This window comes from Laccaria bicolor, genomic scaffold (assembly GCF_000143565.1).
Source record: "Laccaria bicolor S238N-H82 LACBIscaffold_5 genomic scaffold, whole genome shotgun sequence".
Lineage (NCBI taxonomy): Eukaryota > Fungi > Basidiomycota > Agaricomycetes > Agaricales > Hydnangiaceae > Laccaria > Laccaria bicolor.
Window position 1 is genome coordinate 350,663 of NW_001889876.1, and position 23,361 is coordinate 374,023.

General features: G+C 46.3%; 7 protein-coding genes across 7 annotated transcripts in view; 4 read left to right on the plus strand and 3 right to left on the minus strand.

Annotated features, from left to right (window-relative positions):
• LACBIDRAFT_323960 (uncharacterized protein) overlaps positions 1-1,467 on the plus strand; it is a gene marked incomplete at both ends in the record, with an annotated part of 3,029 nt that extends 1,562 nt beyond the window's left edge. Inside the window, 3 exons of the mRNA XM_001877262.1 lie at positions 262-430; positions 494-795; positions 818-1,467. Coding sequence (XP_001877297.1) covers positions 262-430; positions 494-795; positions 818-1,467 — 1,121 coding nt within the window. The remainder of the gene's footprint in view (positions 1-261; positions 431-493; positions 796-817) is intronic.
• Positions 1,468-1,737: 270 nt separating this feature from the next.
• Positions 1,738-2,830, minus strand: LACBIDRAFT_313519 (uncharacterized protein; the record flags this gene model as incomplete). The annotated part of the gene is made up of 5 exons (XM_001877637.1): positions 1,738-1,863; positions 1,918-2,061; positions 2,168-2,383; positions 2,435-2,723; positions 2,778-2,830. The coding sequence occupies 5 exons, from the start codon at positions 2,828-2,830 to the stop codon at positions 1,738-1,740; spliced, it is 828 nt and encodes a 275-aa protein (XP_001877672.1).
• Positions 2,831-3,948: 1,118 nt separating this feature from the next.
• Positions 3,949-4,167, minus strand: LACBIDRAFT_313520 (uncharacterized protein; the record flags this gene model as incomplete). Its single annotated transcript, XM_001877638.1, has 1 exon — positions 3,949-4,167. One exon carries the CDS (start codon positions 4,165-4,167, stop codon positions 3,949-3,951), a length of 219 nt encoding a protein of 72 aa, XP_001877673.1.
• Positions 4,168-9,147: 4,980 nt separating this feature from the next.
• On the plus strand, positions 9,148-9,464 carry LACBIDRAFT_313522 (uncharacterized protein; the record flags this gene model as incomplete). The annotated part of the gene is made up of 2 exons (XM_001877263.1): positions 9,148-9,279; positions 9,333-9,464. 2 exons carry the CDS (start codon positions 9,148-9,150, stop codon positions 9,462-9,464), a joined length of 264 nt encoding a protein of 87 aa, XP_001877298.1.
• Positions 9,465-9,583: 119 nt separating this feature from the next.
• Positions 9,584-10,115, plus strand: LACBIDRAFT_313523 (uncharacterized protein; the record flags this gene model as incomplete). The annotated part of the gene is made up of 5 exons (XM_001877264.1): positions 9,584-9,624; positions 9,674-9,718; positions 9,769-9,800; positions 9,922-9,988; positions 10,043-10,115. 5 exons carry the CDS (start codon positions 9,584-9,586, stop codon positions 10,113-10,115), a joined length of 258 nt encoding a protein of 85 aa, XP_001877299.1.
• Positions 10,116-10,444: 329 nt separating this feature from the next.
• LACBIDRAFT_323963 (uncharacterized protein) lies at positions 10,445-11,825 on the minus strand (the record flags this gene model as incomplete). The annotated part of the gene is made up of 4 exons (XM_001877639.1): positions 10,445-11,169; positions 11,242-11,456; positions 11,556-11,746; positions 11,808-11,825. The coding sequence occupies 4 exons, from the start codon at positions 11,823-11,825 to the stop codon at positions 10,445-10,447; spliced, it is 1,149 nt and encodes a 382-aa protein (XP_001877674.1).
• Positions 11,826-17,541: 5,716 nt separating this feature from the next.
• Positions 17,542-19,519, plus strand: LACBIDRAFT_323964 (uncharacterized protein; the record flags this gene model as incomplete). Its single annotated transcript, XM_001877265.1, has 6 exons — positions 17,542-17,548; positions 17,821-17,895; positions 18,020-18,205; positions 18,456-18,890; positions 18,928-19,128; positions 19,221-19,519. 6 exons carry the CDS (start codon positions 17,542-17,544, stop codon positions 19,517-19,519), a joined length of 1,203 nt encoding a protein of 400 aa, XP_001877300.1.
• Positions 19,520-23,361: the final 3,842 nt, after the last annotated feature.

Consider the following 23,361-nt stretch of genomic DNA (forward strand, 5'->3'; position numbering starts at 1 on the left):
CTGAGGATCCCCATCCGTTTCAACGCTTCAATTTTTTTGCTTTTCTCAGTTTTCTATCATACACCTCTCCTCTCCTCGCCCTTCACTCTGAAGGTTCTTCCCTGTTTCTATTTAACTGATGTCTTTCCCGGCATCTTTTCTCAATTCTTATCTCCGACTTATTCTTTTCTCGTGTTACTTCACACAAATCTTCTTCCTTTTCCATTTCCCCATCCCGTCTCCTTCATCCTTAATGAAAATACTAACTGACTAATTTCCAAGGCCCAATCAACGCACCGATCGTCGCACCGCCCGCCCAAGTCTTCCCAGCCACAAACACCCAAGGCCAGAGGATCTGCAGACAATGCGGTTTCCCAAGACAGTATAAAGACAACAAGTGCGTTGAAAAATGGGGCCCTGGGCTGATGGGTCCTAGGACTGTTTGTGATCAGTAAGTCTCCCTTTTTCTCATCTTTCTACGTCACGTTTTTAACTAACAAAACACCACATCTAGGTGTAAGAAAATGAAACGCGTCGAGAGGCGAGGAACCCTGGAGACGCAACAACAAATGGCGGTCATGCACCAGCAGCCTTCGCGAGGGGGGTCGATGTCACAACTTCCGCTCTCTCAAGGCTCGGATCGATCGATACATAGGACGGATATGGTTCTCACACATCATGGAAGTTTCTTGCAGCCCTCGCAATCCCAATCGCAGATTCTGGGGAGGGAGCCGTTGCCCGCACGCGCAAACCCAGGCTCCACCGCGTTCATCGCACTCGCATCCATCCCATACCTCGCATTTGAGAACCCCCACGGTTACACAAGTAGGTGGTGCAGGTCTGAACCGTAGCCCTCCGCCTTCCATAGCTGCGTTTGAGGAGGACGAAGGGGAGGAGGAGGATGCTGAACATGAACGTGAACAAGAGCATGATGGGGAGGATGGCGATTCAGAGCAGTTGCTGCTTTCGAATGTTGGGAGGGGAGGAAAGGTTGGGAGTAGGAGTCGGGCGGGTGTGAAGAAAAATGGTGCTACTGCCGCTGGAGGGAAGAGCAGCACTGGTGGGAGGAACACGCCTGCGGGTGGGGGGAGGAGCACGCCCGCGCGTGGTGGAGGGAGAAGTACCCCTGTCATAGGAGGAAGAAGCACGCCAGCTGGAAGAAGCACTCCATCAGGAGCGAGAAGGACGACGCCAGCAAACAAAAAATCGCCGTTGGGTGCGGCAATATCACCCACACTTGGGATGGAGGTGGACGAGACGGACGCTGATGCTAATGCGGATGCGGAAGCTGAGGCTGAGGCTGAGGCTGAGATTCTAGGTGCGGTTGAAGCGACTGGTGGTGGGGATCAGGAGTTGGTTGATGCGGATGGGGATGCAGAGGCGGAGCTGTTGGAGGCTGTGGATCCTGCCGAGGTGAATAGCAGCAGCAGCAGTAGCCATGGCGGACCGAGTGGAGGCGGGTGGATGAAGGAGGAAGATGGGGCTTGATATCGAGTTTGGTTGCGTTTTTCTCTTTCTTTTTTTTCCCCCACTCTTTCGTCGTCGTCGTCACTATCATCGCATGCTCCTTGCTATCCGTGATACCCCTCCCACACAAACATTCTATCATCTCATGCACCTACCACACTTGTGCACAAAAAAATCATTTTCGGATGTACATGTATTGTCGTTGGTCTATCATTTCTTTCTAGCCTATGTACTATTACCGAGGAAAAGGGTACGGTAAGCAGGGTATAGTAATTTTAGAGGCCGCTCCTACTACACAAAACAAAAGACGCTATCTGTGTAATTGTGGCCATCCAAGTACGTGTTCCAATCCATAGTGTGGTCGTGAGGATGGCCATGCGAATAGGAGTACTGTAGAGAGGAATGGTGGTTTCCCGGCTGTAAATGCCTATTGTTCATGAAAGGTATTATGAGTTGAGGTTGTTGACTCACAGTATAACTGGGGTTGTCCTCCACCTTGACAGATATACCGGGACATTGGTTTGGATGGTGTTGCGCGTAGTTCGAGAGTGTGTAGTTGTGTTGCTGTGGATGCTGGTCCATGGGGGGGTGTATGGGTGCTTGCATTTGAACAGGCTACAGGGGGGGGGAACAAGAAAAAAATTATCACTAGGATCCAAGGAAATTCTTATCGCCAGCATCGGGACGCGTGGATGGGGAGTAAAACAGTAACAATACTCACCGAGAATGGGGGACTTGAAGTGGCACTCGAACCCGATGGTGTATTTGGCATTTGGAATGCGGGTGCATGCAGGATGAATGATAAGCTTAGCCCAGGACCGTGGTGATTGGCGTTGGAGGGAATATTGCTGTAATGGTTCAAGGCTGCCTGGGGTATTGTCAATGGTGGTGGTCGCGAAAGTGGTTCCGTCATATGGGCTGGAGTTTCACTGGGGCTCTACGCGTCGATAAGTTTGAGCATTGATTAGTGGTAGAAGTGCGACCGTACGATGTATACCCCCTCCACAGCATGGCCCACCATCTTACATCTCTTGTAGTCTCGGTCACAACACCGACCATCTGGGTACGTCGTCAATGGGTCCCGACGCGTGACGGCGGTCGACACTCTGCTTTCTGCGAGGAGCCTCGAGAGTTCCTCGTTTTCTTCTCGGGCCCTCAAGAGATCTGCCTCGAGCTCGCGTATCTTCACTGTGTGAGGTGGAAGGGCGCCGATCTGCTCTGGAGTGTAGCCAAGCTCAGTTTGGAGCTTTGTTACGGTTTGTTCGAGCTGGGCGATGCTGATTAAAACGCAACGACGTCGTGTGGGTGAAAGGAACGGTGCTGACGCTTACCTGGTCAATATATGCCTTTCGCTTTGCTCGTTGTCTGGCTTGTGCTCGAGCATTACGGCTGCGTTCAGGGCGTTCAGAATTTGCCGTGTGGTTGTTAATAGACGACATGATGACCAAATCACGTAAAGTGGAGGAAGGGGATCGGGGTTGGAAAGAGGCGGACCGGAGGCGCGTCGAGTACTTATAATGGCTCAATTTTAGCGTTTTTGGGACCTGTGGTCGATGGGTTTTGCTTCCTAGCTGACCCTGAAGGAGGGCGTGGGCAGACCAATCTGTTGGTTTCCTTCGCTTGTATCAATGATATCTTTGATGTCCTGTGCTGTCTATCGCCATGCAATGAGCCCCCAGTCGGTCCATTAAACTGAATGACGAAGTTAACCATCTATGCTTATTTGGTTGTTAGAACTCACACCATTAGAAGTGGGTTTATGCCCTTTTTGTGCTCCAGATTCGCTCACGGCAATTCGCGGTGGTTGGAGGAACTGTACCTGTGATCGGGGATCAACGTTCAACATCAAAATACTTCCGCAACTACCAAAAGGGGTTTGTCCGGATATGGATGTAATTTATTTGAAACTCCGCAAAACTCACACATCTCCCGCCAACCTCGTAGGTAAATGGCATTGAGAAAAAGCAAACAAAAAAAAAGGTGATTGTTCAGCTTATCTGAGCGACATTGGCAACTTGACCATTTTCTTCTTATTTCCCTCGGATACCACGGGAATTCTCCGTGAATTCAAAGTTGATTCCACCAATCGCACTTTCCCGAACGCTTTTTCAGGTGGGATCGAAGTGAATATCTCACCCTTGATGCTCCCTGACCTCAATTGCCTTCTAAATCAGTTCGGCTGGGTCACAACAGGACCCCCGAAAATCCTGCTAAATGGTAGATACCACTCCGGACAGAATTTTTCAAAATGAGGCACTAGGATAGATACAAACCGGACAGGCTTTCGAAAAAATCAGCAAAATGCTAGATACAGAATCCGGACAGTAGTGTTGCCGAAGTCCGATTTGGTCTGGTTCCGGTTTGGTTTTGCTGGTTTAGGTAATTAATTACAAGCCTGACCAGATTAAACCCCAATTTATGGTCTGGTTTATCCGAAAAACCAGTTTGAACAGGATAAACTATGGTTTACAGCCCAATAAGGAAGTCGGAGTTTTAATAGATCTACTCTACAGGGACAGTCGAGAGAAGCGAGCGAATATAAGCGTTGATATCCTCCGGAACACCATTCTCATCCTCTTCGGATGCCTCAAGGAACAAGATAACTTCTGCACGAGATGTTCCCTTCGAAAAGTCGAGGGATTTTTCAGATTTAAGAGAAAATTTGAGCATTTGCAGCATTTCCATGAGATCGTGATGGATGCGATTGCGACGATCAGTCATTGTCTCTTTTGTTTATGAAAATACACGCTCACACGGGACCGCAGACCCCTGAATAGCGAGGTAATCCAATGTGGCCAAAAACAAAGTTGGATATTGAAGTTGATGTTCCTACGAAAATTTGTCATTTAGCAACTCAAAACACAATAATCATACACATCACCTGCCAATATGTGAGACTGCATGTTCCAGTTGATGAATCATTGAGATATTGTGCAATCTCGGCATCAAGGGACCCAAGAGCGGGGTTGTTGGACCTTGTCAAACCCAAAATGTCATCAGCCGTGCGATGAGCTGTGGAATTTCGGAGAGAACGGCCCCGAATTGCTTGTGATCGGCGTGGTGTATAGTCAGTGGCACACACAGGCCGTTGCGACTCATTGGTGACTTGGAAGTTAGGGCCTGGCTCCCGAGATGATGTTTCTGTTACACCAGTCCGCTTTTCGTAGTAAGGAAGGAGCTACCAAATAAAAATGTCAGCTATACATAAATTTTCGGTTTTATTTCCGTCACTTACTACACGGCGCAAGAGGCTCTTAGCCTCACCATGTTTTTCGAGTGGGATATGCCGAAGCTTCATGGATGGATTTAAAACTAAGTATTCAGGATGTAATCGTGAGATCGTAATGGCAAGCATATTAAACGTACTCATAGAAATAGTATATGCCGGAACGAGCTCGGTGCGGTGGTGATATGCATTGAGCTTCTCAATACCTTCATCGATGATATCCGAAAATGGGTGACCTAAAGAGGCTTGAAGGTCTCTCCATATTTTGACCATCGCGTCGAATGAAGGTATTGCATTGCAAAGTGTCGGTGTTTTTTCAGCAGAGAGTTTTTGCTGGAAAGCATCAGGAACCTAGAGGGTATCTTATGAGAATGGATAAGATTAAATTTCGAAACAACTTGAACTTGCCAGAAGGATCTCTCGCACCATTGCGAGCGCCTCCCACTCCGGATCTGAGAGCTGATATCTCCGCAAATCCTCAAATTCTTGTGAAAGAAAGAAATCTTCAAGAACCTAAACTCGAGTGTTGGGAACTTCGAATAAGCTTTATGGCTATCAGGTACCTTTTCAAGAATTAGTGCCCTTTCGATCATGTATAGCGTTGAAGACCATCGTGTATCAACGTCTCGCAAGAGTTGCAGTTCCAAACTGAGATTCTTAGCAATCTCAGCGAAATGCTGGCGGCGAAGAGAGGAAGCACGGATCTGAGCATAATTTGAGATTAAACAGTGACCTTGAGAAGAGTCATGATATTACTTACTGCGCGAACCAGTGCACGTAGTGTACCAATAGGATCACTATGTGTCGTACCTGCTTCAGCACTCTCATCCTCGACATAATTGGTGTGACTGAGAGCTGCCAAAACTGCTTTACATGCGAGGTTCACAATATGAGGAAAACATCTATATACGTCGAATGTGAAACTAAAAAAAATGCTCTACAACAAAATGGGTTTGTTACCTGATGCGATTTTCCACACGATCGAAGACTATTTGCCGAGCATGCAATTCACGTTCAAGAGATGCCATCAGAGTATCGTTGTTGGTGGCATTGTCCATAGTAACCCACCCGATCTAGCCAGCAAAAATTAAGATTTATTCATGCACAATATGGCAGCGGCACACTTACTTTTGATGTGATTGAAAGGCGGTCGAGGATGTAGAGAACGGCCTGGGCAAGATGTTCACCCGTATGACGACCGGGAACTCGGTGAAAGCCTATCAGCTCCGCGTGCAGCTTCAATTCATATTGAGGCCCATTGGGGGTCTGCGTAATGTTTGTCTCAATCCAATGGGCGGTGACGGCTATGAAAGAAGCAAGATTGGAATCAGACCACATGTCGGTGGTCACGGAAACCTTTCCGAGAGCGCGCTATTGGTAGTATGATGATAAATCAAGTCCCCGCCACAATTGAGATTAGCTGGACTTTATGTACCTTGATCTCGCTTTCGAGGCTTGCCAAATGTTCATCCCAAATCTCCTTAATACGATTCCGAATTGTAGTTCGATGGGGGATGTCAGAATCCTTGAGTTCTTCCCGCAGCAGCATGAAAATCCTACGCAGACGAGGATTCTCGACCACATTCAAAGACTGAAAGACAAAATCATAAGACCGAGTACCATGCCCCAAATAAATGAATACTTACCTGGTCATCTGCAATAATAAACTCTGTAATAGCATCGACAAATGCCTTGTAGGAATACTCTGGCATATCAGGTGGCCTGTCACCCGCCCCGGCATTTGACTGGGAAGTGCGCTGGCCTTTTGATGTGCGATACCTAGCTACCGGATCCTGTGCCTTTGCTGCTGTAATCGGAATCTTGAATTCGTCACAACTATCAACCCACATGCTGATATGATGCGTAAAGAGATGTGTACGAAGAGTACTTGACCCAGTGTCGAGACTGAATGGAAAGATTTCATGTGTGTTGTCCACGGTATGTTCGTGTCTGCAGTCCAAAGCCCAGTTCAATACATACTGAGACACCCAATAATGACTTACTGGCAAAAGACACAAAAACGCCCAGCGTTCGTCTCTTGGAAAAAGGTCCAGACATCGCGAGCACCTTTCTTCTTCTTTGTCGTGTTTGCATGCGCTTGGCCGGTGGTAGCTCCCGCCCTGCTTGTGCTGTGCCGTCCTACCTGAGGCAAGCCATGGGTTCTCTCGGTTGGAGACCCAGCCATTGATGGTGTCGGACTCACATCGGGAAATGATTCTTCGTCTCCTGATGCAGGCGCATCTGGTCGATCAAGGACGTTGTCACTCAGCGTGGGATTAGATGCATTGGCGGGGTCTGCCAAGAATGGGTTTGATGGACTATCGGGGATGGGACCAGTGGCATCTGATCCAAGGATTATAATGAGGACAACATAAAAATGTGAAAAGACGTTACCAAAATGTGTTGAGTCTGCACCAACTTCTTCATCAACTGTCGGCAACAATGTTGTGATGGGAGATGCGGGATTGAGGTGTGCTGTAGTACAATGATGAGGGTGTGTGCGCGATGGTCACGGAGTACTTACGTGGATCCGCTTGAGTGACGGCTTCAGGTACGTTGTTCACGGGAGCATCTGCCGATGCTGATATTGAGCCGCCACGACCATGTCGACCGCGTCGAGGAGGGTTGTTCGTCGTGCTTTTACGAGGAGGCATTTTTCTGCAGATACGAAGTCAGGATGTTAGTCTTTTAAGTAAAACACCACATAGAGGCGAAATACATGGTGTGGAGCAATCACCAATGTCGCCGTCCTCTCTGATTACCGTCCTTTAGCGCAATGACGAATGAGTGTCATTTGAGGTAGGGAACATTGACAAATGGATAGCTATCTACCTCATGCTTGTCCATGAGGTCGGTAGAGAATAAATTCAAGGCATTTAGAAAAAGAAGCGGTGAATGGATGGAGAGTGGGTATATTTGCCGAACACTGATAAGAATGTTATAAACAATCAGAGGTGGGACAAGGTATGTAAGTGAAATGAATAGAATGGGCGGTGCGCCGAACACGTTGACTATCGACACACCCTCGTGTAGCCTCTTTCCTCAAGATCACAATGCGCCATCTGTCCTCACTCCACTCCATAACAACCCGGCAACTCTCCTGGGTGGTAGGTTTACGTCCTGATAAGAGAAGCAAGGAGTCAGCACGCCATCAAAGTATTATGAACAATCTTCATACCTCAAACTGGGCTCATCATGAAAAGTAGGGGAGAAGCAGGCAAGAATGAGGCGGGGAGCAGAATACAAGGAAAGAGCGTGCGCCGACAGTGTAGAGCGACGTTGTTGGGGAAAAGTTACCCTTATCGGATTATCTACCAAATTCAGTTTCAAACCATCAGCGTGACCAGTTTGAAACATGCAAAAACCAGTTGATAAGGTGACCAAACCACAGCAGACCGCAGACCAATGGCTTGGTTAGATCAAGTTTATTTTTGGTCTGGTTTGTGGTTTGATCAGAACCGAATCGGACTTCGGCAACACTACCAGACAGGCTTGCGAGAAGAATCAGAGGCTAAATACTAGCCGGACAACTATGGTTGCGTAGCTCAACGGAAAAAAAGTATGTACTTTACGAAGCCTGACGTGTGGTCTCCGGTTCGAACCTTTTGCCGCACAAAAAAATTTGGCCCTGACTTGGGCTAGATACGCAGTTCGGACAACTTTTCGAAAATTTGGTCTAGGCTAGATAAAATCCGGACAGACTTCGCCAAAATTGGTACGGACAAGAATCTGGAAATCGGCAATTTCAGTATCTATCATTTAGCAGGATTTTCGGGGGTCCTGTCACAATGCCTTATCTTTCTTTGTGATTCATCTATCATTGACAGCTCGCCTTGTGCATTCTAAATTTGCTCAACATTCGACCACCAGTGAAATCCTTCCAGTGAGGTTGAAATTTTCTTTCAGAATTTCTGAACACGCCATTCTTTGGCTTAGAATTCTCTCCCTCCCAGAATTAAATGGTATCTTGGATAGTCGTCTTATTGAGTTCCAGTGCCATTTTAAGCATTCTACGTCTTTTATGTGAGTGCCTTTTCCATCCTTCACGGAACTAAAACTGGCACCAGAACTTCATTTCCTGGACCGCCAACTCGACCTCAATCATCAATGGGAGAGACACAACTCTCGGAATATCCCGTTCTGTCTTCACTGATTAAAATAAATCCACTGAGAAGAGAAGTTCATCTCCTGGATCATTGATGTACTCAGAAAAATGGTTAGCCAGGAAAATAACTGTTCTGGCTATGCAGCCAAGAGGCGCCCTATCTATATTATTCTGTTGCTGCCCCCTCCAGCTATAGAATAATATGAGTAGGTTGAGGAATCTGAATCTAGCTCAAAATTCAGATTGGTAAATGGGAACCCCATTTACATTACTCCACCACTGGCCCATCCTGTGTTAGAATAACATAAGGGCCAGTTACTTTGAGCTCGTAAGATGGTGGAATCCCTGTGAAATGACGACAGTGTCCCAAATGGACAAGTTATATGAGAAATTCATCAAGTATTTGAACAGGACCTTCCATCTCACAATCATCCTTCCAGCCTTTGCCATGTGTGCTGGCCCATTATTTGCTCCATACCCTGGCCTGCCCCTCGCCCAGCAGGTAAGATGAAATGCCTTTGCGCGATTGCCTCTGCTAACGATGCACACTTTTAGCACCAATGGATGCACGTCTGTGACTCCTTCACGGGAGAAGCATCTAATCACCCCCCGTCGGTTCTTCTCGACAACCTCTCATTTTTCACTTCAAGACTCTTGGAACACCACTTATCTTCGGGCAGTCAATGAGGAGTGGGAATTAAGACAATGCTCCAAGTATTAGCTCTGGACTCCTGGAATTGCCGAGTGAACATGCACATGAGCACCTTTCCCGCTGTTCCTCAGTTTCCCCAACAGAGTGTTTCAGGATGAACACTGGTTGCAACTTGGACATCGCTTCTGGAATCAAGTCTGTCCCCTTGCGATACCCCATTCATTTTTCTGATTGTTTTCTCTAGGTCAACGAAGATGGTGAGAGTTATTGGATATTTGAAAGTTGAGACGTGAGTTTCCCAGTTGTGTGTATCATCGCATATCGACCGACGTCTTTCAGCCTTCTTGTCCAGCCAATCCCATTGATTCCAAGTACATCATTCAGTTCTTTACTTATGGTCATCCAACTCTCTTGGACATAGGATGTTTTGGGTATGAATAACACTTCTTCTACAGCGCCTGCTCTCGTCCAATGTATCTTGACTTCAGATAGCACTTGACGTGTTTCCTTTGATTTGGTTGGTGCTACTCATCATCTCTCTTCTGAAACTGGGGTTTGCGTGAGTAGATGTCCATCTACCCTTTACTAATTCATCATTTATCGGTGTCACCAGATTTATCCTCATCGTCGTCCTTGCACTTGTGTTCAATATTAGTACCAATGTTATTGGTTTCACCTATGCGTAAGCCCATCTTTTTTATTTCTGCTGCAGTGACTGCAATTCCAAGCAAAAGTGGGCTACGAGTGTTGTTGGATCCCAATGGGCAATGGGACTGGGTGGAATTGGTGGGCAAAGTCTGACTGGTGCAGTCAAGAAAGGAGTAGGAAGAGTATTCGGTTGGAGGGTATCCGCAATAATGTTTTATTGATCCATAGCATTCAATACATAGGCTGAGTACAAAAAGGAAGCAAATACAACAGGGGATGATGAAAGGATGCCACATGATAAAATGAGAAAGTAATGTGTAGGTAGTAGGTCCATGAAAGATGTATTAGTAAACTGCTTCATAAAACACTATTGTGAAGATGCAATGGGAGTGCGTGATTCAGCACGTTGGCGAACGACAGGTTTAAAAAAAGGCAGGGGTTGCTCAGGTCTGACAATGAGGGTGATGGGTGATGATTGGACAGGAGGAAGCATAGTGATTGGGAGCGGCCGGCATTTCAAACAGTGAGGAGGCAGATCAAATGATGTTTGCACAGCAGTAGCTGGTGGAGGAAGGTTTTGAAATGAGGATCTCCAAACAGGAGCAGAAGGAGGCTGTGCGAAGGCCACGACAGGCAAAACGTCAATGGTTTGCTCGATTTCGTCATCTGGATACTTGGATACAGGCGAATCTTCTAGTCCAGAGCTGCGCCGCGAATGAGCCTCTTCGTCATTGAACCCACCACCAATCCCCAAAGATTCCTGATCCTCCTGTTCCCCTACCAGGTCTTCGCTGATGATGCTGCCATTTGTCTTGTTGCTGGAGATGGATCCTGTGCGTTTTCTAGAGCCATAGCAACTTCTCCATATGGCACCCATACCAACACCAGAGCCAGTTGACGTTATCGAAGAGGCAAAGGCTTTGTGGGTGATAATGCAGTCCTCCATTGCCTTGTCGAGTGCACGAGCTTTTCGCATGACAAGTGTGTCTCTATCGTGCTCTTCACTCTCGAGAGATCCTTCAGGCTTCAACCCCATCACAAGGTGGTCTACGACACGTGATACATGAATGACAGTTGCCCAAGTGGTCCTCACTACGTACTAATGTATCAGCGCCACATGACACGCATACTCCACCAGTGTCCACCCGCTGACCACATTCTCACATACGTGCTTCCCATTCAGGATGACCACTCCACTCTGGCTCACCCCTGTAACGGAGGAGCTGGACGTCATTCGATGGGGATGAGCTGATAATTTCATTGTGGGGAGGAAGATGGAGAGGATGGAGAGGATGGGGATGGTCAGATGCGATGGGTACACAAAGATGACGTTGTGGAGTGCCAGTCCGCCAGAACACCTCACTGGTGTGATTTGAGAACTCGGACAACAAGTGAGAAAGGGAAGGCGAACCTTAGTAGAGACCACCAGCACGTCGTTCTCTGTCATACCCATATGGGTAGAAACTGGTCAGACTCACTGTTCTTCTATGCAGTCATCCATCCCATCTTGGTCACATATGACAGTGACCCTAGCCCTTACCAAATGGACCAACCAAACCTGACAATGCTTCATACCATATGGGGCCAGCGGACTCGGCCGACATCTCAACAAATCATCCATAGTGATGGCTGGGCCGAACAGGTGGGTGCCTGCCAATAATGGGGGCTCCTATTGAAAATGATTCACAGTTGTGTGCCAATAATGGGGGCTCCTATTGAAAATAACCCACACTTTGCACCAATGCCATTATTATTTTGCGCTCTACAGGCGAAATTATTTGCACTCTATGGGGGTGCAATTATTTGTGCTCTAGAGGTGCAATTATTTCAAGCTCCACAAGAGGCACAATTCTTTTGTGCTCCATGGGGGCGCAATTCTTTTGCACTACAGGGGGCGCAATTATTCCGAGCACTACAGGGGGCGCAATTATCTCGAGCTCCATGAGGGGCGAAATTTTTTGCACTCCACAGGGGGTGCAATTATTTTGTGCTCCACAGGGCACACAATTCTTTCAAGTACTACTGTATGTACCTTGTGCTGTTGATAGGGTCACAAATAGTCTGTATCCAGCATTGTTTCAATGTCAGAGTGTGCTGTGCCCAATGTGAATGTGCACCAAAGGTCAGAGTGCGCCCATCAAAGTGCACCCAATGTGAATGGGCACCAAAGGTCAGAGTGCACCCATCAAAGTGCGCCCAATGTGAATGGGCACCAAATGTCAGAGTGTGCCCAATGTAAATGTGAACTAAATGCCAGAGTGTGCCCATCAGAGTGCACCCAATGTGAATGTGCACGAAATATCAGTGTGCCCAATGTGAATGTATGAAATGTTGGAATGTGAATGGGCACAAAATGTCAGTGATTATTTTTCTGCACAAAATGTCAGTGTGCCCAATGTGAATGCATGAAAAGTGCGCCCAATGTAAATGTGAACCAACTGTCAGAGTATGCCCATCAGAGTGCACCCAACGTGAATGTGCATGAAATATCAGAGTGCACCCAATGTGAATGCATGAAATGTTGGAATGTGAATGGGCATCAAATGTTAGAGTGCACCTATCAGAGTGTACCCAATGTGAATGCATGAAAAGTGTGCCCAATGTGAATGGGCACCAGATGTCAGAGTGTGCTCAACATGAATGCACACAAAATGTCAGTGCACCCAATGTGAATGTTCACCAAATGTGAGTGGGTGCCAAATCACTTGTACCTGCACTAAGTATGCATCTGTGTCTGTTATTTTCCAGTTGTATTTCCACCCATTATCTTTTTGCATGAAATGTCAAATGTGCCCAATGTGAATGTGCATGTGAGTGGGCACCAAGTCACTATGTTCCTATGGCATTTATTTTACACAAAAAATATGTGCCCCCCCAATTGTAGTAAATGCCTGGCCCACTTTGGCAGGGATTTATGGCACTGATGCACTGCACCCATTGGTCTCATTGGTGAGTCCTAACCTGTGCAATTATTTTGTGCTCTACAGGCACAATTATTTTGAGCTCCACAAGGGGCACAATTATTTGCACTCTATGGGGGGTGCAATTATTTTGTGCTGTAGAGGCGCAAATATTTCAAGCTCCACAAGGGGCGCAATTCTTTTGTGCTCCAGGGAAGCACAATTATTTCGAGCTCTACAGAGGGCATGAGGCGCAATTCTTTTGCACTCCAGGGCGCAATTACTTGCGCTCTATGGGGGAGCAATTACTTGCGCTCTATGGGGGAGCAATTATTTTGTGCTCTATGGGGCACAATTATTTTGTGCTCTAGCAATTCTTTTGTGCTCCAGGGAAGCACAATTATTTCGAGCTCTACAGAGGGCACAAGGCGCAATTACTTGCGCTCTATGGGGGAGCAATTATTTTGCGCTCTATGGGGCGCAATTATTTTGTGCTCTAGAGGTGCAATTATTTCAAGCTCCATGAGAGGCGCAATTCTTTTACACTCCATGGGGGCGCAATTATTCTGAGCTCTACAGGGAGTGCAATTATCTCGAGCTCCACAAGGGGCGAAATTATTTGCATTCCATGGGGGGTGCAATTATTTCGAGCTCCATGAGGGATGTACGCTCCACAGGGGGCACAATTCTTTCAAGTGCCACTGTATGTACCTTGTGCTGTTTACAGGATCACAAATAGCCTGTGTCCAGCATTGTGTACTGAATACAAATGTGAGTGGGCACCAAGACACTGCCAGTGTCAGATTGTCATGCCCATTGGTGCTTCAGGTGGGCACCATAACTGTCAATACCAAGTGTGTATCTGTGCCCATTATTTTCCAATGTGTATCTGTGCCCATTATTTTGTGCACCAATTTTGCCATGTGGATTTCCACCAAACATGAGTGGGCGCCAAGTGTGTATTTGCGCCTATTATTTTTCTTCATGAAATGTCAGAGTATGCCCAATGTGAATACACATGAAATATCAGAGTGTGCCCAATGTGAATGCACAAGAAATGTCAGAGTGTGCCCAATGTGAATGTGCACCAAATGAAATATGAGCCCAATGTGAAGGTGCGCCAAATGCAGGTGGGTGCCAAGTCAGTATATACCTGCAACAAGTGTGCATCTGCACTTGTTGTTTTTCAGTATGTATTTGGAGAGCGCCCAATGGGAATGTGCACCAAATGTCAGAGTGTGCCCATCAGAGTGCACCCATCAGAGTGCGCTCAATGTGTTTTATTCTGACTTTCTAAGGTGTCCAGACATGGGTAGGTGATGATATCTCTCATGCTCTCTCCTATTTCGCATTTTTCACTGCCATCCCATTCTCCTCCCATTTCCAAAACATTTTATGGTCCTATCCTGACTTTCTAAGGTGTCCAGACATGGGTAGGTGATGATACTTCCCATGCCCTCTCATATTTCGCATTTTTTACTGCCTTCCCATTCTCCCCCACCCTCCAGGTCACTCCCAAATCACATTGGTGCCTCCCAAATGCCCCATATTTCGCTCTCTTGGATGGTACAGGATATAGGCTGGGCTCTGGGCTCCAAAAGTACACTTCCTGGATTAATCTACAGGAATTGAAGATGGAATTCCTGGAATGGTGGATGGATTTCATGAATTTTCAGGACGGATTCCATAGATTTGCAAGATGGCTCTCAGCCAGTAACCTACAGCTACTTTTATCCAATATATAGTTATCTTTCTCTGTAACTTTTGGCTGAGCCTTAAGAAACGAAGAAGAGCACTGCAAGGCTCTGGACAATAATCAACGCAACATGCTTGACAGAAAAATCACACTTGTGAGAGTGTGACAGCCTAGACAAAACAGCTGAGTATTGAATTCAGTTGGCCACAGATAACTATTGCTCTAAAAAATGGTATCAGTAGATGCTGAATTGTGTCTAAATTATGATTCCAGCTTGTTTGAGCATCCAAGCTTCTTCCCCCATGTTTTGTAGCATGAACTTGTAGAATTATCGGAATGTTTGCCTTTGTTTGCTTGGCCCTTCCAACATCTTTCAAGTCTTTTGCTGCCATAAAATATTTACACAACTACTGGTGCTTTTCTAATAGGTATAGATCGATAGAGGACATTTATACAATTCTAATGATGCTAAATTTGTACATTCAAGCTTCTTCCCCCACCCCCTGAGCTGGAAAATATACCAGACATGGCCAAATTTTGACAAAGTCCAAACATCATTTGGCGCAAAAAAATTGTTTCAGAGGGGCACATGATGTCATTCAGCAGGGCAGCTACAAACTACTTTGGTCCATGCATTTACTACAATTGGGGGGGCGCATATTTTTTGTGAAAAATAAATGCCATAGGAATATAGTGACTTGGCGCCTACTCACATGCACATTCACATTGGGTGCACTCGACATTTCATGCAAAAGAATAATGGGTGGAAAAACACACTGAAAAATAACAGGTGCAGATGCATACTTAGTGCACACATTTGATGTGCATTCACATTGGGCGCACTCTGACATTGAAACAATGCTGGACACAGACTATTTGTGACCCTATCAAAGCACAAGGTACATACAGTGGCACTTGAAAGAATTGAGCCCCCTGTGGAGTGCAAAAGAATTGCGCCCCCTGTGGAGTGCAAAAGAATTGCATCCCTTATGGAGCTCAAAATAATTGTCCCCCCCATGGAATACAGATAATTTCGCCCCTTGTGGAGCTCGAGATAATTGCACCCCCTGTAGAGCTCAGAATAATTGTGCCCATAGAGCGGAAGTAATTGCGCCCTGGAGCACAAATAATTGCACCCTGGAGCACAAAAGAATTGCGCCCCCCATGGAGCGCAAAAGAATTGCGCCTCTCATGGAGCTTGAAATAATTGCACCTCTAGAGCACAAAATAATTGCGCCCCCATCGAGTGCAAGTAACTGCGCCCTGGAGCACAAATAATTGTGCCCTGGAGTGCAAAAGAATTGCGCCCCCCATGGAGCGCAAAATAATTGCACCTCTCATGGAGCTTGAAATAATTGCACCTCTAGAGCGCAAAATAATTGCACCCCCATAGAGCACAAGTAATTGCACCCTGGAGCACAAATAATTGCGCCCTGGAGTGCAAAATAATTGCGCCCCCCATGGAGTGCAAAATAATTGCGCCTCTCATGGAGCTTGAAATAATTGCACCTCTAGAGTGCAAAAGAATTGCTCCCCCATAGAGTGCAAGTAATTGCACCCTGGAGCGCAAAAGAATTGCACCTCTCATGGAGCTTGAAATAATTGCACCTCTAGAGCACAAAATAATTGCGCCCCCCATGGAGCGCAAAAGAATTGTGCCTCTCGTGGAGCGCAAAAGAATTGCACAGGTTGGGACTCACCAATGAGACCAATGGGCACAGTGCATGGGTGCCATAAACCTCTGCCAAAGTGGGCTGACCCATTGTATGAGGGGCTTTTTTTCATGCCACCCATCCATGGCGAAAAATTCACCTGTTGTTGCCTGCAGGCGCAACAATGAGGCTGCTGTCAACACATTTAAATACTTACTTCACATACAACAGGTTAATAATATATCTATTTAACTTTCTCCTGCGTGGTCCCCCACAGTGGTACTAACAAGGCAGCACTCTGGTTAACTGCCTGAAAGAACGATGGGCGCAACAATGGGATCCGTGCAATTGGGCGCAACCCATGGGCGCCAGAGGCAAAGTGGGCCGATCTGTCCTCTATGGGGCTCTGTTTGTGCAGCCCACCCATGTCGCATGGCCTATTTTAGAGTCTCGGCCCAGTCATTCCCAAGGCCAAATTCTTGACAGCTCGGCCGAGTCCGCTGGCCCGCTGTTGATGGGCGCCTGTCACACACCGCTGGCCCATCAGTGATGGACCCATTTGACTGCCCTAACTGTCTTGGTGGTGACTCAGAGAGAGTAGAGGCCATTTATCTGATCAAATGCGCAATGTTAACAATGAATGTGCCAATATTGAAAGGATACATTCACCGTAATAGCTTTCCGCGGCAACCTCTCTCTCATGAATCCCAATTTGTGTTGTCTTCGTCAAGGAACGCGGCAAGGGAGGCGCAATCTTGCACATCGTTGCTGTATTCGAGTGCACTATTGCCTGGTTCTTGAAGATCTTTTCCTTTTGCCTAACGGTCTCCAAACGATCTTTTTTAAAAAACTTCATGTCACTCACTTTGCGGGGATCTGGAAGCCGTGTCCTGAAGCGCGATGTGCTCAGAGAGGGACAAGGCAAAGTGACGTGCAGTAATGTTCTTGTTGTCCAGTTTCAAGATTCAGGGTCGAAAGGAAAGGTGTAGGGTAGATATATGCACATGCGCACTACCAATTTAAAATTGGAAGGGTCGGAAGGGTGGTACAACATCAGCGCTGGAAAGCTCCACCCTGGCTGTTTAGCCACATTCAGAAAAACAGCACAAGAGGCATTAGTAAATAGAGCTCACTGATGGTACTTAGTCATGGTAAAGAGATCTAAGAAGAACTGGATGCGGTTGTTTGGCACTGTCGAGTTTACCAAAAGCCTGACATGTCACGTGAGTTATATGCTCGGGCCGAGAAGTGGTTTCATCCTGTTTAAGTGTATGAGTTTCACACTCGTTCGCTTTTTTAGCTTCTGGGTTTGAGGCTTGAGTTGGGTTTCTGCCACCGCCATTCGAATCGGAGGATAGATGGCGATACAGAAGACAACTCGGATCATTGTCATCAGCATCATCATCATCTGTTGCACCCTGCACACACCCAACCTTGCTCGGACCTTGCTTCTGACTTTGTTCGATACTACATGGGATGCTCGTCGCTTTTCCAGCACCCATTCTTTCTGTCATGGCGGACACTGTTAGGGAGCTTGAGGAGGGCGAGGCTTTGGCTGGCTTGTGGACGCGTGAGTTGCCCTTTAGTCTTCTTCCTTTCTCCTTCCCTCTTTTTTCTTCCTCTCTTCCTCTTTTCTTCTCTCTCCTCCTCTTTCCTCTCCAATCTCTACTTCAAATTATTAACATACCTCACAGTATTTACGAAATGCAAAGAATCACTCAAAGACAGGCGTCGACTGGAGAACATGTCTTGTAGGCTTTGGTATCACGAACTGATGTTGGCTGGTCCACCATCAGAGAAGAAGAAGCACCCAGTCGAGAGAGATGGAGATGGAGATCATTGTCCGCTTACCCTGACTTTGGATGTGGATGAGAGGGCTTGTAAGTGACCTTCTTTTCGTGCTCCCTTCCCTTCCCTTCTTTACACATAATAAACGATGCTGACTTGATATCTCATTTCTCAGCCCTGCCACATATACCCATCCCACCTACCCACAAGCCATCTTCAATACGGAGATCCGGCTCCGTTATCCAATGAGCGTTGGGAAGATTACATGTGATATGTTACCCCCACCATACAACCTGAGCGGCATTGCGATGATTTCGATATCACCCACTACTAACACCACAGTACTGGACGAACCCTGCTCAGTCAGGTACAATCTATCCATTTTACCCCTCCTTCCTCTGTCAGAACCCACTATGACAAGGGAGGCCGTCATTTCTGCAGCAGAGTCGTTACCTATGCCTGCTGTGGTGGATGTTGCAGGTGGTTACGTGTCTTCTGGGACGGTTGCAGAGTCTGGAGGCTCCATTCCCTCAACAGCAACAGCACAGGGCCCTCCATCTCCACCTTCATCCACCACCTCTCCCATGCCTTCGTCAACATCCGCCATCCCCTCACTCCCTCAATTCCACCACTATCAATGTCAACCCAAATATCGATACAAACCACAACCCCACGCGCACCATCACCACCATGCCTGCTCCTGTGCTTTTAAGTGTGGGGGAGAGGGCTCATGGGCAGTGTCTTACTTTGCCTGGATGAGCTGGGACACTCTCAGCTGTGAGGGCATCAGGTGGTGAGGGTAGAATGTCAGCAGGTGAGATTTGCGTTGAGGCTCGAACAAACGTGGATGAACCCAAAGACAATGTGGAGGCTTGTATTCGCAAAGGTGAGGACATGGTCGAACCACATGACAAAGACGCAGACTCCAACAGCAAACCGTATCACCACCATCAGAAGTGCAACTCGACCTCTTTGATGAGCTCACGTGCTTCTTCCGCCATGTCAGTGTTGACAGGTACGACAGGGGTTACTAGTGCGAATGTTAGTGAGGTTGATGTTGAGGAGCATCACAGTTTGAAGGCTGTTGACCAGGAGGGGTCGCTACAGGGAGCCGAGTGTACTTCGCCCTCTGCTTCACCTTTGCCAGCAGAGCCTTCACACCAGTCACCCAAATCCACATCAACGAATGCACATTCCCAGTCACCCAAGCCCTCTCAGCTCATTCTCACTTGCGCTCATCCACCACCTCTACTACTACTATTACAACAACAGCAACAACAGCCTGTGCTCATGCTCATGCGCTGCAGCCTGCTCCACCCAATGCCATCACTCGTCGAGCAAGTAGTGGTGGTACAAGTCAAAGTCAAAGTCGGCCCTTGCTTTCCGTTTCTGGCACTTCTACATAAGTATTAGTGACCTTACCCCAACAACACTGAGCCCCCTGACCATACAAACAGGCCATGGTTGATGGTGCCTGCTGATGAGCCGATGTATATGTTGACCCCATCAAAGCTGGCTTGGCCACCCATATTTTCTTGAGGAGTGGTTCTGTGTGCCGGCTGACCAGCCTAATGATGAATTGACCCCACTGAAATTGCCTTGGATTGTGGGTCAGCTGAACCACTTTTGATTCCTCACAATATGGATCAGCCCACTTGCCGCACCCTGGCTCGGCAAAGTCAGTTTACATACCTGAGGTCATGAATCTCATTGTCAGCCCTGAGCAGAGATGAGGCCAGCCCCCATCTGTTGCCATCTCCAGCCTGGATATGGTCTGGCCCAGTCGGCACCACACTCCCTACCATTCTTTGGCTTGTCTCCAATTAAACCATTTATGTTGCCATCTGTCCCATGATGATAGCCAGCCTGGCTAACACATGGCCTAACTAAGTTTACTTGTTCATATGTTGTACCAACCCCCAGTGTTCTTTGCCATGTCCTGCATTCAAAATCACCCTCTGGTTTTATGTTTGCATTAGGCCATTGAGTACATTAGCTGGTCCTGTATTCTGGTGCAAAGTTACTCAGCAGACAAGGTCATTGAATCTGTATAAATGCATCGAAACAGCCAATCAAACATGTTCAGATGCAAAATAATGGAGCTGACAAGTGGGAAATAGTACAAATACCCAGGTTTCGCCTTGAGTGATTGAGCCGATTCCATATTAAATCATTGTGTCTGAGCCAGTGCATTTTTCAGGGAAAAGATGTGTGAGCTGGCACCATGTCCAGGTGAAATTACACCAAGCAGACATATGAATTACATCAGTAATGGTGCACATCGGGTGATGCAGGCATTTAAATCCTAAACTGTTGAAGTACCTTGGCTGGTGCCATGTCCAGATGCAAAATATTTGAGCAGACTAGTGAATGAAATCGGTAAAAATGCCTGGGCTGCACATTGGGTGATATTAAATTGTTGAAGTACTTTGGCTGGGTGGAAAACAACTGAGCAGACAAGTGAATTGAATCGGTAACATTGCCCGGGCTGCATCTCGCATAATAGAACCTGTTTAATATTAAATTGTTGAAGTACTTTGGCTGGGTGGAAAACAACCGAGCAGACAAGTGAATTAAATCGATAAAAGTGCCCGGGCTGCATGTCAGATAATAGAGCTGATTTAATATTAAATTGGTGAAGTACTTTGGCTGGTGCCAAGGCTGGGTGGAAAATAACTGAGCAGACAAGTCAATTAAATTGGTAAAAGTGCCACGGCTGCGTCTCAGGCAATAGAGCCGATTTAATATTAAATTGGTGAAGTACTTTAACTGGTGCCGAGGCCGAGTGGAAAATAACCGAGCAGACAAGTGAATTAAATCGGTAAAAGTGACCAGCCTGCATCCCAGATAGAGCCGATTTACTATTAAATTGTTGAAGTACTTTGGCTGGTGCTGAGGCCAGGTGGAATATAACCAAGCAGACAAGTGAATTAAATTGGTAAAAACGCCCAGGCTGCTGCTGATGATTAAATATCAAATTGTTATGCTGTCTACGGATGCGAAATCCCCAAGCAAACAAGTGAATTAAATTGGTAAAAGTGCCCGAGCTACACTCCAGGCGATAGAGCCAATTTAATATCAATTTGATGAAGTCCTTCAGCTGGTGCCAGTGTTGAACTTAAGGCTTAGGGGTTAATAAGGTTTAAGGCTTAAATTCATTCTAAAGCTAAGGTTTAGCATCAGTCAGAGTTTTCAATAGGTCTTAGTTAAGCCTTAGAAATGTGTGCCAAGAGAATATGACTACTATGTGGAATGAATCAATTATCAGATGGATAAATTGCAAATTTACTGTCCAAACTTGGAAACACTTTATCCCTGGCACCAAGCAAATTGGGTCCCCTATCCATGCATACTTTTCTTTTCATGGCTAAAAAAAAATCTGATATTGATGAGCAGGGTGCAGGTGAGGCAAAACCACTTTATCACTGGTACCCAGCAGAACCAGGTCCACATTCTTGCATGCTGTCATAGCTGAAAATAAATTGATAAGTATTGATGGACAGTCTACAGATGACACAAAATCAGAGGTGGCAGTCATACATGGAGGAAGCCCAATTGATGAGTTTTGGCAGATCAGGAGGCAGATCAGGCGAGACTATGTACCAGATGATAGGACAACTTTTAGAGGGCGTGATGACCCCAAAGGACTGACAGAATAATCTATTTTTAGGCAGAGCCTTAATAACCCCTTAGAATCAAGTCTTAATTAAGGCCTGTAACTAAGACCTAAGCCTTAGCCAAAATTCTGGGGGTTAATAACCCCTTAGAATCCAACACTGGCTGGTGCCGTGTCCAGGTGCAAAATGACAAATAAACTAAATTGGTAAAAACACTTGGGCTGCATGTCGGGTGATGCTGGTAATTTCATATTAAATTGTTGAATTACCTTAGTTGGTCCGGGTGCAAAATCACGGAGCAGACAAGTGCATTAAATCGGAAAAAATGCCCGGGCTGCATCTTGGATGCCAGAACTGATTTAATATTAAACTGTCAAAGTATTTCAGCTGCTGCCATATCCAGATGCATAATCACCAAGCAGACAAGTGAACCAGATTAGCAAAAATGCCCAGGCCTCACCCCAGGTAATGCTAGTGATTAAATATTAAAGTCCTTCAGCCACCCCTGTGCCCGGCTGCAAAGCCACAACTGAGTGGATTCAATTGGTAAAAGTGCCCGGAAGTACTTCAACCATGCTTTGTTCAAGTGGACCACTCCTGAGCCTACAAGTGAAGTATATCACTGAACATGCCTGGGTTGCATCCGTATCACTTCAGTCTGGGTGTAATATTACTGAGCAGACAAGATAACACAACTCATGAGGGTTGTTCCCCAAGCTCGGAGTCATTCATACACCAATGCCGAATACACAAGTTAGTTATAACTTTCACACCATCCGCCTGGTGCCCCCTCTCAATGCCATCATTGTTGACCGACAATTACTAAATCAGGCACTAGTTTCTCCAATAGGTGTAATCCCGCCCCCATTCTGCCCACCAGTCATGAGTATAGTATTTCCACTGTTACTGGACTATTTCTCTCCAAAAAAGTTCCTAATCATATCTTGGTGGTGTTTATTATATATGGTGTGAGGTTCACTTAAGGCTGGGGTAGCTAGTAGGTTGTTCAAAGAGTATTGATCAGGTAAGGAAGGCAGGATGTTTTAAATATGTGTTTTGGTGGATACAGAGATATGGCTGGAATGTTAGTGACTATCCATGTACCATTGTCCTGCTCCATATATAATCTTCTGAAATCATTATCTTGTCTTGTCAATCTCTGTAATTCCTTTTAAACTTCTTTCTAGCTATCCCATCCCTACCTCCAACCCACTTTTGACTCTCATTGGTGAAACTGTGGTGATGTTACTAATGGATATGATGTATTCCTCCCTCCTCTTCATGCACCATTTACCAGGTAAGTTGCTCCAATTAGAACCTTTAATAATTGAACATATTCCTCTGGAACTCCCATGGGATTTATATGTCTTCTTGGCATTTTGTGCAATACAGATACTCAGAACCCCAAATGGCTATTCTGAGCTACCACAAATTAAGCATATATAATATACACTGTATTCTTTCTGCTTTGGGGAGGCTACAGTAAGGTATACATACCATGGGGAACATTGAGGGAGATGCATGTCAACTACACTACTATAGGTTCTTGGTTTGAGTATGTCATAGACTACATCAAGATATAATTAGCAGGGTTTTTGGAGAGAAGTGGCCCAGTAATGGTCAAGATATAA